This window comes from Labrus mixtus, chromosome 11, assembly GCF_963584025.1.
Source record: "Labrus mixtus chromosome 11, fLabMix1.1, whole genome shotgun sequence".
NCBI lineage: Eukaryota > Metazoa > Chordata > Actinopteri > Labriformes > Labridae > Labrus > Labrus mixtus.
Genome location: NC_083622.1, coordinates 11401042 through 11422762, shown reverse-complemented (window position 1 = coordinate 11422762; position 21721 = coordinate 11401042). Strand labels below are relative to the sequence as shown.

Below are 21721 nucleotides of genomic sequence, written 5' to 3'. Positions count from 1 at the left end.
TCTGAGGCTACTGGGAGGCCTTTTTGTTGGGTGATTTGCAGCAGGTGTTGCTTGAATAGCTTGTGCTCTTTATTTCGTAAGCCTCTCAATGTTTGCCGAAGTGTCCAATAAAGTGATGTTATGGTGGATTTCTGATGGAGTCAACATAATCAGAGAGCGTTTATGGGCTTCATCTCAACTGTAGACAAAACTTTAGTTCACCAGCATCAACATTAAGTTATGACAGTATTGTTACATCTACATTTCTGAGCTTTTAACCCCTTATGAACCAGGACTCAGTCTGAGATCCTCTGGCAGATCTCCGCTGGCTGTTCCAAGGTCCAGGCTGAAAACTAAAGGGGACAGGGCTTTTGTTGACTGAGCCCCCAGACTTTGGAACAGCCTGCCAGAGGAGATCAGACATGCAGAGTCAGTCCTTTGTTTTACTTCTCTACTTAAGACATTGTTTTACAAAAAAGTTTTTACTCTGTGGTTTCATTTTGAATTTTAATCTTTTATTCTATAAGTCTGCTTTTATTGTCTGTTTGTCTTACTGCCTGTCTGCTGCTTTTATATTCGGTTTGCCTTTATTGTCTGTCGTAAAGCACTTTGTTACCTGTATTGAAATGTGCCATACAAATAAAGTATTATTGTAAAAAAAGACCCCTGCCCCTTTAAGACTAACAACTCCAGAGTGAGGATTGCACATGTGGAGAAGCTGCAGTAAAACAGAGAAAGTCAGCATCGAAAGTACAAGTTTTGCAGTCAATAAGTAAAATGTATGTTTTGGTGAGAGCTGGAGATTGTGCTTCAATAATAAAAGTGCTTCTTGTTTTTATTTCATACATTTCTTTCTGTTAGCATGACTGGAAATACTTTTAATTTGTTTGCATTCTTCGAGATATTTGAAAGCTAAATGCATATTGTTTATGTTCATTTAGACAGCATGGTGTAAGAAAGCTGATGTGTGTATTTAGCATTTCTAATGTTTGAATGTGTAGCCAGACAAGATCACGCATCTCCGACATGACAACTTTAACCAGCAATTAAGCCATGTGGCTACATCACCTTGCTAATTGAGGTCTTTGATGTTTATTAGAGGTTGTGTGTAATTTGTATAAACATTTTCATTTGTACTTGTTTGTTCCGTTTTAATAACCACAATTCCACAAATACAGAATTCATAGATTCCTATCATTCAGATTAAAGGAACCTAAAACCCTGATGATTAACCCTTTCTTCAACCACCACACCACAGTTATAACTGACTCTCCACAGTGATTTACACAAACCCATCAGAATCAGTATTCACTCTTTTTCAATTATTATTATTATTTCTCTGCAATTCTACAATTCACTTAGCAGACGCTTTTATCTAAAGCAACATACATCAGAGAGTAAGTAAAACACAAACAAGGATCTATAAAAAAGGAAACAATGTCAGTAAGAGCAAACAAACAGCTTTAAGTCTGATCAGACACACAGGTGCTGACAGGCAAAGGACAACCTCGACAGCTTATCGCAACAATAAATATCATGTACATTAGTCACAGCGACACCATGGTGATTTCAGATTTGAAGATTACTGGAGTGACCAATTTTAACCAATCCAATATTGTCTAAAAAAAGTCACTTGATGGATGAATGTGGAAGCCATTTAGGATTCGTGCTCAGCTCTAAGGATGAAACGATGTCCCACTGCATCCATAAATAATAGACAAATCTGGTATATTAAATAAAATCAGACTCACCTCTGACATGCTGCCAGGGTTGAAAACTATTCATTCACCTGCTACCATCACCTGGAGCACAGAATCAGCTCAGGCTCCAGTGTCCAGTAGAGGGATTACACACACACACACACATACCCAAAGGAAAACTAAAGGGCAAAACATAAACCCACATTTTGGCTCCAACAATTTCTATAAAAACAAAGTATTCTTAAGTGTGTTCTTTTCGTAACATCATCACAACATGGTACTTTTTTTGTCCTCCTTCTTTACCATCTGCAGCTGAAAACCTTTTCCACCACTTTACTATCAAGATGAGAATAATTTTGTTCCTGTAACAATAAAATGAAATAAATGGAAACCTTGTTGTTTAATGTGTTTCTGATTTTACTTTACTCACTTGATGGGGCTGTTCAGGCCGATGTTTCTCTGAGGAGAAATAAAAAATAAAAAGTTAATAAATCTTCACAAACCTTAAAGGGCCATGCTTGACGTCAGCCTGAGATCAGAAATACAATATTTTATTATTTGACATAACAAAGGTCAGTGGCTAATGTTACAATGTTACAATTTCATTTAGCAGACGCAGACGAATAAATCTGGCATTAAACTGAAAAGTCCAGAGGTCTGTACTACGAAGCAGGGTTTGGGGTTAGCGAGGTAACTTCAGGGTTAACCCTGGGTTTTCAGTCCTACGAAGGTGGTTCACTTCTTACCTGGGTATATCGCCACGGTAACCTATGCTGCACACCTAACCTGCTGCACACCTAAAAATCTCCACCACTGAACAGTCAGATCTCTTGATCTTGGAGCTCCTGCAGCTGATCGAGAGAGCGGAGGAGGGAGAGAGACCGACCAACACTTCATGTGTCCCGTATGATTTTACATTTGTCTTGAACTTCTTCTTATTTTTTATTTAGTTCAGAGTTTGTTTGATATAACGATCTTCTGACGGCAGACGCAGTGATGATTGTGATTGGTTAAATTAAGCTAACTCCGCCACTTTTATATGATTGGAATGATTAAACCACTGGTATAAGAAAACAGGTTTGTTATCTTGAGAATAGAAAATCATTTATTTGTGATCTTGTTACTTTTGTTGTAATTGTGAAATATCAAATATCTTTAAACATAAATGTGTGTAATGTGGCAGTGGTTGTTTTCTTTCTCTAACCTTGAAGTCCTGAGTCTGTCCCCATCAGCCTCTCAACTAGATCAGTCCTGTTCATGTCCAATAAAACCTCTTTGGTCACCTCCGCAGGCTGCTGGTTCATCACCATCAGATGCACCAGTTTATCTGGAGTTGTTGCCCACTCCATGTCGTACCACTGGATTCGTGTAAAACTCCTCTGGAAGTATGTGAGCTGCAGCACCCACTTAAATTTCTCAAACTCCTTAAGTTTCAAACCACTCAATGTTTCCGAAAGAACATGTTTCACATCTTTCTTTACCATCTAAAAATATCAAAGACAATAAAGAAATTAGTCATTTCTCCAATGGTAAAATCAAAAAGGAACATCTCTGGGGATTTAATCAGAGATGTATGGAAGTTATCTGAATATTCTCCATGATCACTCGAGATTAATACAACAGGTAACATTTCTTTTATTGGCTATGTTTACAGGGTTTTTAAAAAACACATTGTTTTTAATGTTTGTATTTTGCTGTAGCAACATAACAGAGGAGATCCCCTCTATCCCTTCACCCTTAAATCCCTGTTAAACTGAAGACAACTACATGATTTAATGCAACATGTGAAATCTTCCACAGCACTTAACATGAAGCATTTCCTTTAAAACACCCGGAATACAGAACTTAAATACTACAGAGCTGAACTTTACAACCAATTATATCCATTTGTTTTGGTTTGTATCATAATTTGCAATGTTCAAAGACTTGGATGTTTTTTAATCTGCATCAGACAAATCAGGCTGTGATATGTAAAAAACAGACTCACTTTTTCAAAGACTGGAGGTTGATGCTCATCCACTGAGGAGAAAAGACATTTGTGACTACGAAGATTATCTGATTTTAATGAGACTTTGATCTACTTTAATAAGGTTCAGCTGCTTTACAAGGTAACAACAACATAACCTAAAGAAATCAAATTGAACAAATGTATTAATCTTATTTATCAAAGATTTGTTTTGTTCTTATTTGTCTTACCTTTGGGTTCTGAACTAGTCTCTGAAAACATCTGGACGAGATCATCTCTGTGCAACTTCTTTAAAATCTTTCTGGTCTCATCCACAGACTGTCGCCCGTAGGTCTGCACCATCACATCCAATATTTCTGTACGGTCGTTTGAGTGTCTCAGTAAATATGGGATGTCTTTGGAGTCCGTTTGAAAGGCCGACAGTAGAAACTTCTGGAATTTCTCGAGCTCCCCGTTATTTAAAGAATGCAGGATTTCCAAAAGCAGGTCTTTAACAGCTGCAATTGTTGCTGCCTGGAATAGTTAACACACTCATGGGACATTTGCTTAATCAACTAGGACAATTTTAAATGTGTCTCTTAAGGTGTTGAGCTGGGTGTTTCTGATAGATATACTTTTTATTATATTGATTATTGTTAAAGGAAAAAGTCAGAAAAAGATTATGTGCTGACATTTCATCTCATAAGCACTGTCAAAGATATTTATGAATCTGCTGTACAACATTACTGCTAAAACGCTCAACCTGAATAAAGCTTCAGCTTTGTGAAAAACAGATTAATTCAAATGTAATCACACTCCATCAAAATGTTCATGTTCATGTGTAAATCAGACAGATGTGAAGTGATTACTCACTTTCTCCAACAGGACAGAGCGTGGTTCATCTGAGGGTTTCTCTGAGGAAAAAAGTGGAAAAAATAACTCATGAGAGATTGATCTTAAACATGACAAAGATGTTATCAGGCAAAATAGTGTAGCAATGATTTGTGAGGTACAACATAAATCAAAGAGATATATTGGTAAACCAATTGATAAGTCTTAATATCTGTGCACAATGAATCTTATTATAAATCATGTAACAGATACAGATGTAACTTAAACACTTGTGAAATAGGTTTAGAGACAGATTTATGATTTTAAATTATTTTGGTCTTCATGGTCGTACTTTTGAAACTTGAGCTGGTCTTCAACAACTTCTGCACCAGATCAGTTCTGTTCATCCTCTTTAAAATCTTCATCGTCTTCACAACAGAGTTTTGACCAAAAGTCAAAACTGTAACACACGCAATGTCCTGATGGTTTGTCTTCCACAGCAAACGAGGGTTGTATGAATTATATGTTTTGTAGCCTTCATATCTGATCAACTTCTTGAATTCCTCACACTGGTTTTCTGTTAGGCAAGCCATGATTTCCACAAGCAGTTCTATAACAGATGTCATCTTTTCCACCTGAAAAATTAAAAGAACATGTTCAAGGTGCAAAAAATGAGTACAGATGTTTCTTTTCACATTTCATCAATTGTCCTTTTTTAAGACTGATCAACGTACATCTGCCACATGACAATGGTTATCATACTATAGTTATGTTTACATTCAAGTACTTTACTTTTTTTACAAACAGCTTATATTTCTGCATTGAGTAACATACGGTTGATACCTTTGATTTTCTTTTTTAAGATTTATTTTTGGGCTTTTTGTACCTTTAATGGATAGACAGGACAGTGGATAGAGTCAGAAATCAGGGAGAGAGAGAGAGAGTGGGGAATGAGGGAAAGGAGCCACAGGTCGGATTTGAACCTGGGTCGCCCGCTTGGAGGACCAAAGCCTCCATACATGGGGCGCGCGCACTAACCACTGCGCCCTTACCTTTGATTTTCTATTAAGTTTTTGTTTAATTCTAATTCCATGGTGTACATTTGTCTAAAACTGTGCAATAAAAATCAGATAACCGTATGAATCTTCCAAGAGAGTGTCTGTTAAAGGGGTGGAGCAAGGGGTGGCCAGCCCAGGAGGGACCAATGTTTAAATCATCTTTTTGTGCTGATAGTAGTATGTGCACTTTCTTTGTATGTCAATGTAACACATTTCATTTTGCTAGTATTTTAAAGGCAGAAAATGTGATTTTTTTAAAATCCAGCAGCAACTCGCGCTGCATTGTTGTGTTAGCATGCTAATGCTAGCGATTTTTATTATGATCGTATCTTCACACTGCATGTAAATTTACCTACGTGATTTAGAAACACAGTTAAGCAGTGAGTACAGTATGTTATTCTTCTTTTCTCTAGTCCCTCAATTAAACAACTTTTATACTTGAGGGGATGAGTCGGCCGTCCGGGCGATGTAAACAAACTGAAGATAGGACTCGGAAAGCTTGGAAAACATCACAGACAGTGGGACTCGGGTGTTACACTCATTTTAGACAGTCATGACTCACAGAGTTATTTTCAGAGGATTGATTTCTGCTACATTTAAGTGTGAAAAATCACATATTAAGCCTTTAAAGGACGAATGTGTGACATTTTACACATAAATACAGCAGAAATCAAGTGTATCCTGTAAATGTCTGTTTGAGTTGTGAAATTCTTCACATTATAAGTATAAATATCATTGATGCCAGGACCTTATGTGTACTTTGCTTTATCAGCTCTTTGAGAAAATATTGATTAGAACAGGTCAATGTTACTTAAAGGATCATATTTTTTATCAGCATTAAATAAATAACGTTAGTTTTTGTACCTTTAATTGAAATGTTCGAGGTGGACTCTATAATAGTGACGCTGTGTGAAGTCAGAGTGATGTGACATACTCACCCTCTGGGTCAGTGAAAGCGGCTCTTCATCCATAGAGTGTTCTTCTGAGGAAAAAATAAATGCAAAAGAAAACCAATTTTATTTCTATCCCTCTTCCTGCATCTCCCTCTATCCCACTTTCCAAACCCGACACAGATTCAGCAGACGGCTGTTCATCATGAGTCTGGTTCAGCTCGAGGTTTCTGCCTCTTAAAGGATTTTTTCCTTTCCACGGTAACTTTGCTAATTCAATTCAATTCAAAAAACTTTATTTTATCCCCGGGAGACAATTCAAAGGCACACAGAGTAGTAAATGTTTCTTAGTGCTCGTGATGGATTAATGTTGGGTCTTTGTAGATAATATAGCAAAGAGTAATGTCAGTGTTTCCCCTACCATTATATTAGCCCCCCCCCCCGTCACCCCGACATAACAAAGGTCAGTGGCTAATGTTACAATTTCACAATTTCATTTAGCAGACGCAGAGGAATAAATCTGGCATTAAACTGAAAAGTCCAGAGGTCTGTACTACGAAGCAGGATTTGGGGTTAGCGAGGTAACTTCAGGGTTAACCCTGGGTTTTCAGTCCTACGAAGGTGGTTCACTTCTTACCTGGGTATATCACCACGGTAACCTATGCTGCACACCTAACCTGCTGCACACCTAAAAATCTCCGCCACTGAACAATCAGATCTCTTGATCTTGGAGCTCCTGCAGCTGATCGAGAGAGCGGAGGAGGGAGAGAGACCGACCAACACTTCATGTGTCCCGTATGATTTTACATTTGTCTTGAACTTCTTCTTATTTTTTATTTAGTTCAGAGTTTGTTGGATATAACGATCTTCTGACGGCAGACGCAGTGATGATTGTGATTGGTTAAATTAAGCTAACTCCGCCACTTTTATATGATTAGAAAAATTAACCCACTGGTATAAAACAGGTTTGTTATCTTGAGAATAGAAAATCATTTATTTGTGATCTTGTTACTTTTGTTGTAATTGTGAAATATCAAATATCTTTAAACATAAATGTGTGTAATGTGGCAGTGGTTGTTTTCTTTCTCTAACCTTGAAGTCCTGAGTCTGTCCCCATCAGCCTCTCAACTAGATCAGTCCTGTTCATGTCCAATAAAACCTCTTTGGTCACCTCCACAGGCTGCTGGTTCATCACCATCAGATGCACCAGTTCATCTGGAGTTGTTGCCCACTCCATGTTGTGCCACTGGATTCGTGTAAAACTCCTCTGGAAGTATGTGAGCTGCAGCACCCACTTAAATTTCTCAAACTCCTTAAGTTTCAAACCACTCAATGTTTCCGAAAGAACATGTTTCACATCTTCCTTTACCGTCTAAAAATATCAAAGACAATAAAGAAATTAGTCATTTCTCCAATGGTAAAATCAAAAAGGAACATCTCTGGGGATTTAATCAGAGATGTATGGAAGTTATCTGAATATTCTCCATGATCACTCGAGATTAATACAACAGGTAACATTTATTTTATTGGCTATGTTTACAGGGTTTTTTAAAAACACATTGTTTTTAATGTTTGTAATTTGCTGTAGCAACATAACAGAGGAGATCCCCTCTATCCCTTCACCCTTAAATCCCTGTTAAACTGAACACAACTACATGATTTAATGCAACATGTGAAATCTTCCACAGCACTTAACATGAAGCATTTCCTTTAAAACACCTGAAATACAGAACTTAAATACTACAGAGCTAAACTTTACAACCAATTATATCCATTTGTTTTGGTTTGTATCATAATTTGCAATGTTCAAAGACTTGGATGTTTTTTAATCTGCATCAGACAAATCAGGCTGTGATATGTAAAAAACGGACTCACTTTTTCAAAGACTGGAGGTTGATGCTCATCCACTGAGGAGAAAAGACATTTGTGACTACGAAGATTATCTGATTTTAATGAGACTTTGATCTACTTTAATAAGGTTCAGCTGCTTTACAAGGTAACAACAACATAACCTAAAGAAATCAAATTTAACAAAGGTATTAATCTTATTTATCAAATATTTGTTTTGTTCTTATTTGTCTTACCTTTGGGTTCTGAGCTAGTCTCTGAAAACATCTGGACGAGATCATCTCTGTGCAACTTCTTTAAAATCTTTCTGGTCTCATCCACAGACTGTCGCCCGTAGGTCTGCACCATCACATCCAATATTACTGTACGCTCGTTTGAGTGTCTCAGTAAATGTGAGATGTCTTTGGAGTCCTTTCGAAAGGCCAACGGCAGAAACTTCTTGAATTTCTGGAGCTCCCCGTTATTTAAAGAATGCAGGATTTCCAAAAGCAGGTCTTTAACAGCTGCAATTGTTGCTGCCTGGAATAGTTAACACACTCATGGGACATTTGCTTAATCAACTAGGACAATTTTAAATGTGTCTCTTAAGGTGTTGAGCTGGGTGTTTCTGATAGATATACTTTTTATTATATTGATTATTGTTAAAGGAAAAAGTCAGAAAAAGATTATGTGCTGACATTTCATCTCATAAGCACTGTCAAGGATATTTATGAATCTGCTGTACAACATTACTGCTAAAACGCTCAACCTGAATAAAGCTTCAGCTTTGTGAAAAACAGATTAATTCAAATGTAATCATATTTCTTCAAAATGTTCATGTTCATGTGTAAATCAGACAGATGTGAAGTGATTACTCACTTTCTCCAACAGGACAGAGCGTGGTTCATCTGAGGGTTTCTCTGAGGAAAAAAGTGGAAAAAATAACTCATGAGAGATTGATCTTAAACATGACAAAGATGTTATCAGGCAAAATAGTTTAGTAATGATTTGTGAGGTACAATATGAAACTCATGTAAGCCAACCCGGAAGTAGCATCGCCATGAGGTCTATTGAGAATTCGCCTATGGGATTTTTGCATTGGATTTTGGATCATTGCAGAAAATAAGCTCTGTGGCTTGCACATGTTTCTGATGCGTAGCTGAAGTAAAAAGCTAACGTTATACTATAAGCGAACTACACTAGGGTCTGATGATTTTGACGTCATTATCGTTATGCTACATCGATCTAATCAGCAGTTCTGACAAGCTAGCAAAACCGTATCTTAATATGTTGTTTATTAATCTAATATTTGCAAGAGCACTATAAAACACGACTAGAGGCTGTAAGGCGGACTAGTGAGAGAGTTCCCGGCGTGATGATGTTTAATGTCCCCTACAACCACTCTAGTCTCATTTAGCCACTTGTAAGCAACCTCCTTTTAAGGATGCGTAACATTTTAAAAATTCACAAGTGGGGGTATTACCTAACGTAGTTTATCTCGTCTAACAAAACGCCAACATCTTTTAAGCTTGTGTTAACCACAGACCTTATTTCAGGCATCTAACCACAAACTCATTCAAATTTGCCATTGACCTTTATAGGACAGACCCCATGGCGCTTAAATGCTAACTCACTTCCGGGTTTTTAGGATTCATTCGTGGCGCCCTATTGATGTGTCTTAATATCTGTACACAATGTTAAGAGAGAAAGATGTAACTTAAACACTTGTGAAATAGCTTTAGAGACAGTTTTACGATTTTAAATTATTTTGGTCTTCATGGTCGTACTTTTGAAACTTGAGCTGGTCTCCAACAACTTCTGCACCAGATCTGTTCTGTTCATCGTCTTTAAAATCTTCATCGTCTTCACAACAGAGTTTTGACCAAAAGTCAAAACTGTAACATACGCAATGTCCTGATGGTTTGTCTGCCACAGCAAACGAGGGTTGTATGAATTATATGTTTCGTAGTCTTCATATCTGATCAACTGCTTGAATTCCTCACACTGGTTTTCTGTTAGGCAAGCCATGATTTCCACAAGCAGTTCTATAACAGATGTCATCTTTTCCACCTGAAAAATTAAAAGAACATGTTCAAGGTGCAAAAAATGAGTGCAGATATTTATTTTCACATTTCATCAATTGTCCTTTTTTAAGACTGATCAACGTACATCTGCCACATGACAATGGTTATCATACTATAGTTATGTTTACATTCAAGTACTTTACTTTTTTTACAAACAGCTTATATTTCTGCATTGAGTAACATACGGTTGATACCTTTGATTTTCTTTTTTAAGATTTATTTTTGGGCTTTTTGTACCGTTAATGGATAAACAGGACAGTGGATAGAGTCAGAAATCAGGGAGAGAGAGAGAGAGTGGGGAATGAGGGAAAGGAGCCACAGGTCGGATTTGAACCTGGGTCGCCCGCTTGGAGGACCAAAGCCTCCATACATGGGGCGCGCGCACTAACCACTGCGCCCTTACCTTTGATTTTCTATTAAGTTTTTGTTTAATTCTAATTCCATGGTGTACATTTGTCTAAAACTGTGCAATAAAAATCAGATAACTGTATGAATCTTCCAAGAGAGTGTCTGTTAAAGGGGCGGAGCAAGGGGTGGCCAGCCCAGGAGGGACCAATGTTTAAACCATCTTTTTGTGCTGATAGTAGTATGTGCACTTTCTTTGTATGTCAATGTAACACATTTCATTTTGCTAGTATTTTAAAGGCAGAAAATGTGATTTTTTTTTAATCCAGCAGCAACTCGAGCTGCATTGTTGTGTTAGCATGCTAATGCTAGCGATTTTTATTATGATCGTATCTTCACACTGCATGTAAATTTACCTACGTGATTTAGAAACACAGTTAATCAGTGAGTACAGTATGTTATTCTTCTTTTCTCTAGTCCCTCAATTAAACAACTTTTATACTTGAGGGGATGAGTCGGCCGTCCGGGCGATGTAAACAAACTGAAGATAGGACTCGGAAAGCTTGGAAAACATCACAGACAGTGGGACTCGGGTGTTACACTCATTTTAGACAGTCATGACTCACAGAGTTATTTTCAGAGGATTGATTTCTGCTACATTTAAGTGTAAAAAATCACATATTAAGCCTTTAAAGGACGAATGTGTGACATTTTACACATAAATACAGCAGAAATCAAGTGTATCCTGTAAATGTCTGTTTGAGTTGTGACTGTCTGCAATGAGTGAGAAGCTCTAGTCCTGCTCGCTGTGTTGTTGTCAGAGCCGTGTTTACATCATGTTTAAATGGACGGGACGGCCTTGTGCATAAAACTGTTTAAGTCGAGGTCTAGAGAAAAAAAGAAGAACATACTCACTGATTATTTGGATTTCAAGTAAGTGTGTTTTTGTCATTCTGTGTCAATTTATGTTTAATGTGAAGCTACGAGCTAACTAAAGTATGCTAACATTAGCCTGCTAACAAAACAATGCAGACCACAGGCAACTGCAGCTCGAGCAAAGGACAAGTTTGTCCGCCACTTACACTTAACGGTTGTTAATGATTTGAATTGCCCCCGGGGACAAGTAACGTTTTTTAAATTTAATTCATTTTTATTATGGTGCGTTCTAATTCATAACTCCTTCATGGGAGGCGAGTGGAGAGGTGTCGTAAGTGTGCTGCTGGAGGAGAGCGGAGGATTCAGTATGGCAGAGATGTTGCCAAACAGCAGTTTGTTTTGGTTTAATGCTGGTGCTCAAGGGCGACATCTACTGGATCAAAAAAGTCGCACATTCATCCTTTAAACTGTGACTTTGGACATACATCTTCCTTTTGAGTCATCAGAGAAATAAACTAAGATTTAAATGTTTTAATCTCTTTTTAAAGTAAAATAAATGAAAAATATTCAGGAATATAACATCAGAACAGGTCAATGTTACTTAAAGGATAATATTTTTTATCAGCATTAAATAAATAACGTTCGAGGTGGACTCTATAATAGTGACGCTGTGTGAAGTCAGAGTGATGTGACATACTCACCCTCTGGGTCAGTGAAAGCGGCTCTTCATCCATAGAGTGTTCTTCTGAGGAAAAAATAAATGCAAAAGAAAAACAATTTTATTTCTATCCCTCTTCCTGCATCTCCCTCTATCCCACTTTCCAAACCCGACACAGATTCAGCAGACGGCTGTTCATCATGAGTCTGGTTCAGCTCGAGGTTTCTGCCTCTTAAAGGATTTTTTCCTTTCCACGGTAACTTTGCTAATTCAATTCAATTCAAAAAACTTTATTTTATCCCCGGGAGACAATTCAAAGGCACACAGAGTAGTAAATGTTTGTTGGTGCTCATGATGGATTAATGTTGGGTCTTTGAAGATAATATAACAATGAGTAAGATATTTACCTGCTATTTTTGTAAGGTGACGGTTTTGCTTTCCTCATTAATTGAAATATATGACTTTTAAAATGCCTTGATTGTATTGTGTGAAGACTTTGTGTTTGTCTAACCTTCGGACTCCCGTCTGTCATCAAACAATCTCTTCACGAGATCAGTCCTGTTCATCTTCTTTAAGATATTTCTGGTCAACTTCACACACTCCTCCTCGCTGCATCTCTTCACCATCAGCTCCTCTATTTTCTCTGAGTCTATTGATTTTAGATCGAGTTCTGAGAGGAGGGGGACACCTTTCTCCAATTCAACATGTAGGCAGAATTCCTCAAGCTCCCCAGAACTCAAATGTTCCAATGTTTTAGACAGCATCCTCCGTGTCGTCATTTTTTCAAGCTGGAAAACAAAAGATAACATCATAGAATATGCAGATTATGACGAGTGCCATTTACAGAAAGTACATATTTGGATTGGATCCTTTTATTTCATTTCATAAATACCAGAGTTATTGACAAGTAGCATGTCATCACAGTCTGATTAAACATTTTTAAAAATAGCTCTTCTTTTTTTTTAATAAAGAAAAAACATTTGAAACTTTTTGATGGGTCACTCAGTAGTTATTAATCAAAGGCTGCAGATTTCTCTAGATCCATTTGGAAATCTTATTCACGACTTACAAGCATTACATGGAGAGAGACACACACACACACACACACACACACACACACAGCTCGGTTAGGGCGAGGTAGAGGGAGAGGTTACCGTCCTCCTACTCTCTCTCTCTCTCTCTCTCTCTCTCGAATATCCAACTTAAAACCAACTTCAGCTTCCTGGTTTAATGTACTCTGATAATAATGCCATTTAGCTAAAACCCTTATATTTGCAGTCTATCTAGTTAGATGTTACTTAACCCACTTAAAGTATTCGAGTGTTTACAAACCTGAATACAACTCGAGAAAAGGAAAGTAACTTCAGAAAAAGATAACGGTACTGACTCTCTTCCGTTGTTTGAGCGAAACATTCCTCCACTTACCGACAATCGTCGACGTCTTAGTAAGCTGACGTTAAAAAAAAAAAAATACTCACCTTGTTTCTGTCTTTGTTCACGTCAAAATGTTTTTGTTATCATCAAAAAAAAAAAAAAGTTTAAAATCCAGTCACATTTCTACTTTTTGCTCGTCCATTATCTGGAAGTCGAAGACAGCCCTGTGCTGTGTAGTTTTTGGCTCTAGTCTGAAGGCAGACAGGTTTGACGTAAAGGTTTGTTCATGGGGCCTTAACTAACCCAGCCCCTTTGCTCCTCAAAGCCAACACCCATTTTACTGATCGCTTACAATAAAATATTCAGCTGTCTTAAAGAATGATTGTGCAGTACACTGTTACATCACACGAATGAACAAATGCATTTTATTATTTTATTACTTTCATAGCTACTGAGATTGTATGAGCTCTCTTTTAACTTACTACCTCTGTAAAATGAACTGTAAGCCCATAAAAAATAGTACACATTGCCAAAATGACTCAATGAACCACTTCATCATCATTTTGGCTGTCCTCATCTTGGTCTGAAGGGGGCATGATGTGAGCCTCCGTTGAGGACAGTGTGCATGAACTTTGTTACATCTCTATCCTGGTTAAAATGTTGTAGTTAATGGTGGTCATTGTTAAACCCAGGAAGCTACGCGCTCATACATAGGAAACAAAATTAAACTGTGATGGACTGAATTAACATCAAGCTGTATTGAAGAACACTTTCAAGTAGGGACTGGTACCATAAACCCATCAGACAACAAGACCATCTTACATAATGCAGCAAGATGTTTACTTATTGCTTATGGCCTCATTGAAAGTTAAATAGTAAAATAAATAAGATGTGTAGTTACTTTAGTTATTAGAGCCCGACCCATTCATCTACCAGCCGATAATTAATTGTAATGAATAATAATTAGGCTGTCTATGTAATATTTATGAAGTTTGCAGTCACATAGTTGTTATCACCACTCGTGAATGACAGTGAAGGACCACGGACTGGCTAATGTGCACACAGGCTGGGACATTATATCGAGGCTTGAACACTTTTAATACAGAGAGTGCATGAACGCACATTGTTTCAAAACAGTAGAAGCCCTGATAGTCTTTGAACCTCTCTGCTTTCCTATCCAGAGGCTCGTTAAAAACAGAGGGAGACAACTGTTGTCTTTTATGTAGTTAATTTACAATTCATCAAATTGCTTGTGCAAACGTGTTCTAAAATGTTTTAGAAACTGCATGGATTATAGAGTAATGTGAAAATAACAACACAGCTTGATGGGTGAACAGCCTGGGCAGGATGTCCCGCCCACAGCCATTTGATCGCTCTGAAAAAGTCATCAGTAGCCTATAAGAAACAGGAAAAACGGGCATTAAACCAATGGTTGATGAGAAATAACTTGTGAAAAAATGTGCCGGGGAAGAGACGATGGGAGGTCGCAGACGTCCTGACATTAACGGATCCGGAAATAAGTACTGTTGACAATCGGTAGGCCACGGTCACGGAAGACGTGGGGGACCCCTTAGTGAAAAATGCCCCCCAAAACCAAGAAAGCTGCTTTAGCAGACATGCTGGAGAATCTGTCAAAGTGTGACTTTGACAAGTTTTGCAGCCGTCTGTTGGACCGCAGGGAGGAGCCGCGCGTCCGGCGCAGACAAGTGGAGGGAAAAAACTTCCTACAGATCGCAGACGTCCTGGTTTCTACCTTTACCGAGGCTGGAGCTGTAAAGGTGGCTGTGGAGTTGTTGGAATGTGCTAACTGCGGGCAGGAAGTAGAAGAACTCGGTAAATATGTGACTATACCTAAAGGGTTTCATGCAGAACATGAGGTCGGGCTTCCTTTGCAGGACATTCAAAGTGGCCTATTATCACAAAAATCAGCAACAATTAGTCTACAACGTTAAGAAATATGTTTTTTTTGTGCAATCATACAAAATGTAGTTGAACCAGTATAGTTTATAGCACAAATTAAAGTAGCCTTTTTGAAGGAGCCCGCTCCCTTTTTACTTTCGCTTTCGCTGACCAAAGATCGTCTATAATAAAGATTAACCACCACGAGATTTCCTCCATTCCAAGCAGTAGCTCTCATTTCCCTCTTAAAAACGGTCTAATATATTGGATTTTCAGTAAAGAATTACATGTGATATTTCAGTGATAGTCCCTCCTAAACTTTTCTTGATTTAGTCTAAATGATTTTGGAAGTGATGGTTCTACTTCAAGTTTAATCTCTTTATAATACAATTCTTGTCGTTTTGCAATAGCGATACATTGCTCCCTGCTTCTCAAAAGGTGACGACACCAACAGGGATTATAGATACAGATAAAAGAGCAGTGTCATTAAAAATACACTAATGCCCAATGGAAGCACTCATGGTGGATTTTCTTTGACATATGTTTTAATTTATTAGGATTCATGTTTAAAAAAAGATTTGTGCTTTTGAGTATTTCAAATCCTATGGGGGCGCTGGTGGCTCATTGGTTAGTGCGCGCGCACCATGTCCAGAGGCTATAGTCCTCCAAGTGGCCCAGGCTCGATTCGACCTCTGCCTCCTTTCCTGCATGCCATTCCCCACTCTCTCTCTCTCTCTCCCTGATTTCCGACTCCTTCCACTGTCCTGTCTCTACAATGAAGGCACAATAAACCTTTAAAAAAAAATCCTGTGAACATCCAAAACTTCCAAACAACAAATAAACAAAATACCACTGATGTATTTTCACTGACTAATACGTTAACAGTTGAACTCCAAACCTTATGAGATCGAGAAATGAACCTTCAAACTGACAACCCTTTGGAAGACACTTTAGCTCAGTTGAGGGAGCAGGCCGCCCCATGGGCTACAGTCCTTGAGGAATCGACTGCAGGTTCAACTCCAAAGCTCGGACCTGCGATGCATGTCGACTGCAAATTTCCTGTGTCTTCAGCTGTCCTATCAATAAAGGCAAAAAGGCCAACAAAGAAACATCTTTTAAAATCTTGAAAACTCTTTTATTGGTAATTCAAAAATGAAAACAATCGACTTCCCATGAAAAGTTAATTAAAATAAATTTCCTTAATTTGGTCCTGGTGGTCCACCATGAAGAGAAGGGACTTCACCTCTCTATAGCGTAATCCACGCTGCATCTACAGATGTACAAACCTCACAGTTATGCTTGTTTTGTTTCCATCACATACTGACACTGTGTCCTTTTATTGCAGTTGAAGTGATAGCTGGACTTGACTCAAAACCCGGGACCAGTGACAGTGAGTTGTTTTCCTGTGTTCATTTTGTCCTGTGGGGGGTGGGGGGGGTGTAGTCTATAACCAATCCAATCCTTTTCTCTGTTGTTTTTGTTTTTAGCTGCAAGACCCTCAGCCGGAGCAACTGGTGTAGATACCACATCAGATGGTAGGAGGACACGTCGTATAAGGCTGTCATGAAAGAAGTCATGGATCATATCATTCAGTATCTGACTGTAAAGGTCACTTTGTAATTCACATAATTCAAACAAGCCAAACTTTTCTGATCTAAACAGAGTTCAGGCTGAAGAAACAGAGAAAGCTGATAATTGCTACTAATGAGTATAAAGGAATATTTTGACGAGTTGAGAAGATGTGCCTTCATGCATTATTTTTATGGGTTAGATGAGAATATTTATACCACTATGATATAAGTAGAGTTGGCTTCGGCTAGATAAGCATCAGGACTGGAGGTAAGGGCAAACATCTTGATGGCTAAAGAAAAGCTGTCTTCCAGCAGATCTACAGCTCACTGGCTGACAAGTAGGACAGACAGTGCGGTATTTTTTCTCTTTATGATATATGTTAGATATGGAAGTGTAGGTAATGCTAGGTAATCAAAGGTAATCTACACACAAACAGTAATTACAGATGATACTTTTTAAAGCATAAGAATAAAGAATAAGATCTCTCCTCTTGTAATATAGAAACGAGAGAGATCCTTTTCTCTTCTTCTAAACAATACATTTTCTTTTCAACAAGTGAAGTCAGGCACAGAAAATAGTGTCTGATCCTACCTTCTTTCTTCACTCTGAGTTTCAGCTTTTCCCCTCTGGGTGAAGAGTCAGGGTCCCTCAGACCCGGCTGAACAGTTACAAACATTCATTTGTGCCAATGTCCGTTAATATTCTGAATGACAGGTAATGTAGGATGTTGCCCAGGGTCCGTGCAATATGCCAAATGTTACTGCTGCAAGAAGGTGTTTTTATGTATATGGAATTGTTACATGAAATCCTGTATGTTTTGTATGATCTATATTTATGTATTTTCACTCTCTTGTAACTGCAGGACAGAGTCCAAAAATTATTTCCCTTTGGGGAAGATAAAGTAAATCTTGATCTTTAAATCTTGATCTTGAAGTCGGCCCCTGCTGGCCATTACAAAGAATGCATGTCTAATGCACCTCCATGTTGGCTTATTTTTGGGTTTTTAGAATATGCCAACTATTTTCTGCAGACTAAAGTTATCAAGTTGGCTTTATGTTATCTCAAACTACAAACAGTCCTTGGTTTTTTTTTCTCCTTTCTCTCAGACAAACACTTTGTGGATAAACATAGAATCCAGCTCATCGAAAGAGTGAGCCACATGGAACCCATTCTGGATCGTCTCCTCGAGAAAGGTGTCCTCCAGGAAGAGGCTTACAATAAAATCAGAGCTCTGCCCACCTCTCAGCAGAAGATGAGAGAGCTCTACAGCGGTTGCCTGAAAGCTGGTGCTGCTAGCAAAGCTATCTTCTACGATATCCTTCTGAAATTTGAGGAATTTCTCATTGACGACCTCAAGACAAACCACTAAATGTTGGGGTGAAATCTGTTTTAGACCAAAACCAGTTTTTAATACATGAATAATTGGGAAATATTCATTGTAATGTTATGTCTCTATGTGGGTTTTCCTATTTGACTTTTGACCAGATTCAGCAAATTTTGATGATCATGCAAAAATAATGAACACAATTTATAATTGAAGAGCTCTCCTTTTTTAACCTCATTAATTGATGTGAATTAAAACCGAATTATATGAATTTTGCCAAATGCTAAAAGATTGTTTTTCTAAATCTTTTTCTAAATACATTTTCATAAACACCATAAAATCATAACATAGTCGGGGAATAGTGTACAGAGCTGAAATTTACCGTTGACTCGTCTCTACCTCATGAAAACCTGCTGCGAGCTTCACTAAGCCAGTCAGATGTGTGTTTCTTGCAAAGGGTGCACACCGTTCTGAATGTTTTACTAGATGTTCCTGGCATGTATATCAATCAACCCCGTGAGTTTGGTGACGATACGTTGGGTCGTTATGATTTTATGAATTATTATTAAGTTAAATGACCATGTAATAATCCTAACTCGGCCTACGAAGCAGCTGATCAGTGTAACTCCCAATCAACAGCGGGAAGTAAAGACTCACTTTTACATTTGGATGGTGTTTAAAAATGTCTGCTTCATTGAAACGTTTTCTAATCTTTAATAAAACATTCAAATTTGTATGTGTGGTTTTAATATGTTGAGTGTGAAGTCTCTTTAAAATTGTAAAGTAAATACAGTGATGTAGAATTCACTCATGTTTCAACCTTTACCTACAAGTAAAAAATATATATTTTCATCTAAATATTGATTGTTTCCGTATCTCTTCAGAGAAGTTCAAGTCCTTACAGTCACATTGTTGTAAAGTTGGATGTTGTAAGAAAGAAAATATTCAAATTTAAACTTTTTCAAATACAGTTTTAAAACTACAAACATGTATACAGTGGTATGTACACCAACTATGAATAACAAGATGTATTCATTCATTCATGTGATGTAAGAGTGTACTGCACATGCATCTTTATCTTTCACATTTTTAACAGCTGTTACTTGTTTATAAGCGATCAGTAAAATGGAGGTTGGTTTTGAGGAGCAAAGGGGCTTTGTTAGATAAATAGAGATAAAGAAACACGTTTTACATTAATCATTATTTACATTAATAAAGTTTCATATAAGATCATTATCTTTGTGTTTGGAAAAATGTTATGTGTTGTGATTTCCCTATAATTTAGAACCTAATAAATAATTTTTAGTGTTCCTAGGACATTTTAAAGTATTTGTGTTTATAAAATACAGAGTTCATTATCGGATTATCAGTAAAAAAAAAAAAAAAAAATTAAAAAAAGCCTACAAATAGGCCTTATCAATAGACAATTCAATATTAAAGCTTTTTGCATGTAGAAATTATCCTCATGGTTTTAAGCAGACTGCAGGTTGTTTGTGTTATCAGGTAAAATAAAGAGACTAAACACTATTACTATGGAAGCGATTAGTGATCAGAATTCAAATGATAAAGCTAATTTGAAAATTAAAATGCATTAACAAAAATTATTTTTAATTTTCAGAATATGGGTGTATTATTTGACTAAAAAATAAAATGATGATTAATTTATCTAATTTGAATTTTAGTTTTCAACTTTAAAAATGCATTCTTTGACTAAATTAAAATAAGGAAGAAAATGGCATTTGCTTTATCATTTTCAAAAAATGCCCCGCTAAATCTGTATCATAATTCAAATGAAAAAGCTAATTTTAAAATGAAAATACAGTAACAGAAACATGTTTTAATTTTCAGACTATAGGTGCATTATTTGACCTATATTTAAAATGAATATTCAGTCATCCAGTTTGCATTATACTTTTACTCTCTATGTACGCATATTGTATGACATAATTCAAATGAAAAGTGACGTCAGACTCCAGCTCCCAGGCAGCTGAACGTAATATTTACAGTCTATGAGGCGAGCGGGCAGAACGCTCAGTACGATGGGTGGCGGGGTGAATCTTTAACACTGGTACAAGCTCCAAACTAGTTGTTGCCCTGATTTTGATTCAATTTTAGCCTTGTAGTTGATTATTCTTTTAATAACTACAAAACAACCTGTGAAAGGGAGAGAGAGCTCATACAGTCAGTCAAGAGGGAGAGTGTGTGCCATTACGCACAGAGGATGAGAGACACTTTGTGCACAGAGCTGGAGAGATTATTAGAAACAGAAAATTCAATCGATAATCTTTTTTAATGTAACTAAGTTAAGCAGAGAAGAGAGTGATCTATAATCTATCAATAAACCGGTGTTAGGACACGTCTGTGTGAATTTCACGGCGTGCAGATGCTGAGTGACTCTCACGGTCAGAGATAGTGGGCATGGTGTCACGCGTGACACTTGGCCGCTCGGGTCATAAAGCTGCTGCGTCGTCTCGCTGAAAGTTCAGTGTGCGCTGAAAAAAACACTCCGATCGCCACCTGTATCACAGTGTGAACTAAAGTCTGCCCTAGTGTGAAAGATTCACCCCGCCACCCATCGTACTGCGCGTTCTGCCCGCTCACCTCACAGACTGTAAATATTACGTTCACCTGCCTGGGAGCTGGAGTCTGACGTCACTTTCCTGCGCCGTCCACTTTGCCAATTCGTTTTCGAGTTTGAATTATGATCACTTTCTAGCACAGCAAGTTTGAAAACGAAAAGCCAAAGACCTTTTAGTTTTCATTTGAATGATGTCATACAATATGCATACATAGAGAGCAAAAGTATAATGCAAACTGGATGACTGAATATTCATTTTAAATATAGGTCAAATAATGCGCCTATAATCTCAAAATTAAAACATGTTTCTGTTAATGCATTTGAATTTTCAAATTAGCTTTATCATTTGAATTCTGATCACTAATCGCTTCCATAGTTTAATGCCCATTTTTCCTGTTTCTTATAGGCTACTGATGACTTTATCAGAGCGATCAAATGGCTGTGGGCGGGACATCCTGCCCAGGCTGTTCACCCATCAAGCTGTGTTGTTATTTTCACAATACTCTATAATCCATGCAGTTTCTAAAACATTCGGGGGGGGGTTTCCACGTTTGCACAAGCAATTTGATGAATTGTAAATTAACTACATAAAAGACAACAGTTGTCTCCCTCTGTTTTTAACGAGCCTCTGGATAGGAAAGCAGAGAGGTTCAAAGACTATCAGGGCTTCTACTGTTTTGAAACAATGTGCGTTCATGCACTCTCTGTATTAAAAGTGTTCAAGCCTCGATATAATGTCCCAGCCTGTGTGCACATTAGCCAGTCCGTGGTCCTTCACTGT

At 37.6% G+C, this 21721-nt stretch overlaps 2 protein-coding genes across 3 annotated transcripts; one reads left to right on the top strand and one right to left on the bottom strand.

Moving 5' to 3' along the window:
* Positions 1–13: 13 nt before the first annotated feature.
* Positions 14–13691, bottom strand: LOC132983623 (uncharacterized). The gene is made up of 15 exons (XM_061050010.1): positions 13672–13691; positions 12705–12981; positions 12237–12280; positions 10018–10300; positions 9110–9150; positions 8488–8770; positions 8279–8310; positions 7496–7775; positions 6452–6495; positions 4808–5090; positions 4498–4538; positions 3876–4158; positions 3667–3698; positions 2884–3163; positions 14–131 (listed from the first exon to the last, which is right to left on the bottom strand). The coding sequence occupies exons 2-15, from the start codon at positions 12970–12972 to the stop codon at positions 70–72; spliced, it is 2256 nt and encodes a 751-aa protein (XP_060905993.1). The 5' UTR covers positions 12973–12981; positions 13672–13691; the 3' UTR covers positions 14–69.
* Positions 13692–15058: 1367 nt separating this feature from the next.
* Positions 15059–19096, top strand: pycard (PYD and CARD domain containing). Of its 2 annotated transcripts, XM_061050026.1 has the most exons (4): positions 15059–15400; positions 16812–16856; positions 16954–17001; positions 18145–19096. In XM_061050026.1, the coding sequence occupies exons 1-4, from the start codon at positions 15148–15150 to the stop codon at positions 18405–18407; spliced, it is 609 nt and encodes a 202-aa protein (XP_060906009.1). In that variant the 5' UTR covers positions 15059–15147; the 3' UTR covers positions 18408–19096. The 2 variants fall into 2 exon arrangements, with proteins under 2 accessions (XP_060906009.1, XP_060906010.1); XM_061050027.1 differs by lacking the exon at positions 16954–17001.
* The last annotated feature ends 2625 nt before the right edge of the window (positions 19097–21721 follow it).

Excerpts from the sequence above, each read along its gene's own strand:
- LOC132983623 (XM_061050010.1), bottom strand. The coding sequence starts at position 12,972 with ATGACGACACGGAGGATGCTGTCTAAAACATTGGAACATTTGAGTTCT. Across the intron at positions 12,281-12,704 it reads TGACAGACGGGAGTCCGAAG|AAGAACACTCTATGGATGAA; the intron begins GTTAGACAAACA and ends TTTTTTCCTCAG. Across the intron at positions 3,699-3,875 it reads GACTAGTTCAGAACCCAAAG|TGGATGAGCATCAACCTCCA; the intron begins GTAAGACAAATA and ends TTTTCTCCTCAG.
- pycard (XM_061050026.1), top strand. The coding sequence starts at position 15,148 with ATGCCCCCCAAAACCAAGAAAGCTGCTTTAGCAGACATGCTGGAGAAT. Across the intron at positions 16,857-16,953 it reads AAAACCCGGGACCAGTGACA|CTGCAAGACCCTCAGCCGGA; the intron begins GTGAGTTGTTTT and ends TTTTGTTTTTAG. Across the intron at positions 17,002-18,144 it reads TGTAGATACCACATCAGATG|ACAAACACTTTGTGGATAAA; the intron begins GTAGGAGGACAC and ends CCTTTCTCTCAG.